General features: G+C 45.9%; 1 protein-coding gene across 9 annotated transcripts in view; it reads left to right on the top strand.

The window, feature by feature from the left end:
- Ppfia1 (PTPRF interacting protein alpha 1) overlaps positions 1–1,865 on the top strand; it is an 85,321-nt gene extending 83,456 nt beyond the window's left edge. For all 9 annotated transcript variants that reach the window (XM_005351602.1, XM_013347919.1, XM_005351601.3 and 6 more), the window contains one exon: positions 624–1,865. In XM_005351602.1, coding sequence (XP_005351659.1) covers positions 624–649 — 26 coding nt within the window. In that variant the 3' untranslated portion in view covers positions 650–1,865. The remainder of the gene's footprint in view (positions 1–623) is intronic.
- The last annotated feature ends 384 nt before the right edge of the window (positions 1,866–2,249 follow it).

Below are 2,249 nucleotides of genomic sequence, written 5' to 3'. Positions count from 1 at the left end.
TAGAGCTGAGCTCTCTCCAGCAGATCCAGAAGAGGGTAACAGGATCCCCTAGAGCTGAGCTCTCTCCAGCAGATCCAGAAGAGGGTAACAGGATCTCCTAGAGCTGAGCTCTCTCCAGCTCTGCAGACTTTAAGTTCTCTTGCTCTAGGTGTTGGCTGATGTCATGAAGGGGGCAACAGTGAGAACAGTTCTCCACACTGGTGTGACTCTTTCAGCTGCTCAAATTAGCACCCATGTGTGGCATCTGCTGTTCTGTTTAGTCGACAGGTGGCTGATGATGTGAACTATGGCTCAATCTAGAGGGCTGCTATTCAGCATACAGCTGCATTGCTGAGCTCAGCTTTAGTGGTGGCCACCTGTGTCCAGTGCTCCAAAGCCATTTTTAAGGGTGGGCGTCCCCTAGGTCCATGTCTCCCTCATCTCTCTTTGCTCCTGAGCCCTCTCTTTCCAGGGTGCTATTCTCCTGGGATCTGGGAGTGCTTTTTGGAAGGAGGGGGGCTTTTTTTTTTAAAATTAGTATCATGAGACACATGCTTGGGGACTGGGCATAGGTCACAGGTAGCAGTGGGGCGGCCCTTTGTTGCCATTGTGTGCTGAGAGGAAGTGTCTGTGCTTGCTTCCAGTTTACCCGCACTACTTCTACAGATGACGACACCATGGCAGAGACAGGCAGAGCTTGGTGGAGCCCCATCTGGCAGCACTTGCTGTATGGACCCAAGATATTTTATTACAGAGTTTTTAAACTTGGAAAAAAAAAATCACAAATACCATAGAGAAAATATTTTAGAATTGACTGTTTCTTATATTTATGTAAACTTACACTTCATCATTTATATAGTTATGTACTCTTTCATGTATATCCAGGCTATAAATATCCTTTTGAGTCAGTTCATGTTCTTATACCTAATTTTAGTCTTTTAAATGAATGTACTGTAATGCTTGTGTGTAAATCTGAGCAAATATAGGGCTTTTGTAAATTATGCATTTACTGTAATTATTCCTGTTTAATTTTTTAATGATGAATCCGACAGAGGAAAGGATTTTGCTACGTTTATAAAGTCATCATGATACAAGCCATGTGCATTCTCCTCTACCCAGCTCTGCAACAATCATTCTGAAACAAGCAGACTTTATTTCCAGACTTTTTTCTGTCGTATTTTAATGACTGACCTTAATTGTACTTTTTCTACAAGAAATCTCAGCTTCCATTAGGCTTGGGACGAATGGTCAGGACTCTGTGAACAGCCCTTAACCCTGGCCACATCCCTGGCCCTGCTCTGGACATGGGTTGATTGTCTTCAGAGACTGAGCAGGGCCTTGAGCTAGGAGCAGCACTCTACAGGGGCAGGGTGACTCATCACCTGCGGACTGAGCAACCTAGAGAACCTTGCAGCTGCCTCCCTCCACTCTCTTCAAGGACCAATCACCATGGGCAGGTGCTCATTTCCTGACTGGGGCAGAGCAGGTGAAAGCAAGAAACCTCAGCGGAGCAGGCAGCCTGCAACTCCAATAAAGGCCTTATTCTTCTTGTGTAAACTGTCTTTTTACATTTATTTGTAAATGTCTTAAGAATGGACCTAGTTGTACACTCATAACTGTCTTGGCAACCTCCTCACTGACTTTGGTGAGTTAAGCCACAGGGCTCAGGCAGACAAGCGCGTATTTATTGTGTAGCTGATGTGGGAGAGGCTTTTATATTTGCTTTCTGCTTTTAATTCATCTGGACAATTGGTTGTTCTGTTTTTCTGTTAATCGTTTGTGACCCTCTCAATTATATAACAAAGTCTGTGCAGTTGACTTCTGAACTGTTTTTATCACAGTGTTATTTATTGCTTTTTTCAATAAAGTCCCCAGCATTTTCCACTGCCAGTTAAGAATGTGGTGAGCAAGCGTCGTCTGCCTTATGCTCTACTGAAGGTGGAGAGTGGGCAGTGGCATAGGGCTGGAACAGTCAGGGGAACCCCTGGACAGAGATGGGGGCTTAAGCCATCTAAGTCTGTAAGGGTCCTCCATCTAGGGCCTTGGCTGGTAGCCAAGACACATATGTGCCTCTGTGGGATGTTCCTGCATTGCTGCTCCTCCCCTCTGCTGCCTTCCAGATATGGCTCTATCCTCTTGCCCCTCTGTGTTGTCAGCAGGGCTTTGTCTCTTCTGGCTGAGGAGACCTGACTGCGGTAGCTTTTCCCCAGGGGACAAAGGGAAAGGACAGGCCTAGAGGCTTTAGGCACACACACACACACACACACACC

The sequence above is a fragment of the Microtus ochrogaster genome, chromosome 8, assembly GCF_000317375.1.
Source record: "Microtus ochrogaster isolate Prairie Vole_2 chromosome 8, MicOch1.0, whole genome shotgun sequence".
In the NCBI taxonomy this organism is placed as follows: domain Eukaryota; kingdom Metazoa; phylum Chordata; class Mammalia; order Rodentia; family Cricetidae; genus Microtus; species Microtus ochrogaster.
The sequence above is the reverse complement of the archived record's forward strand: the minus strand, read 5'-3'. Positions and strand labels throughout refer to the sequence as shown.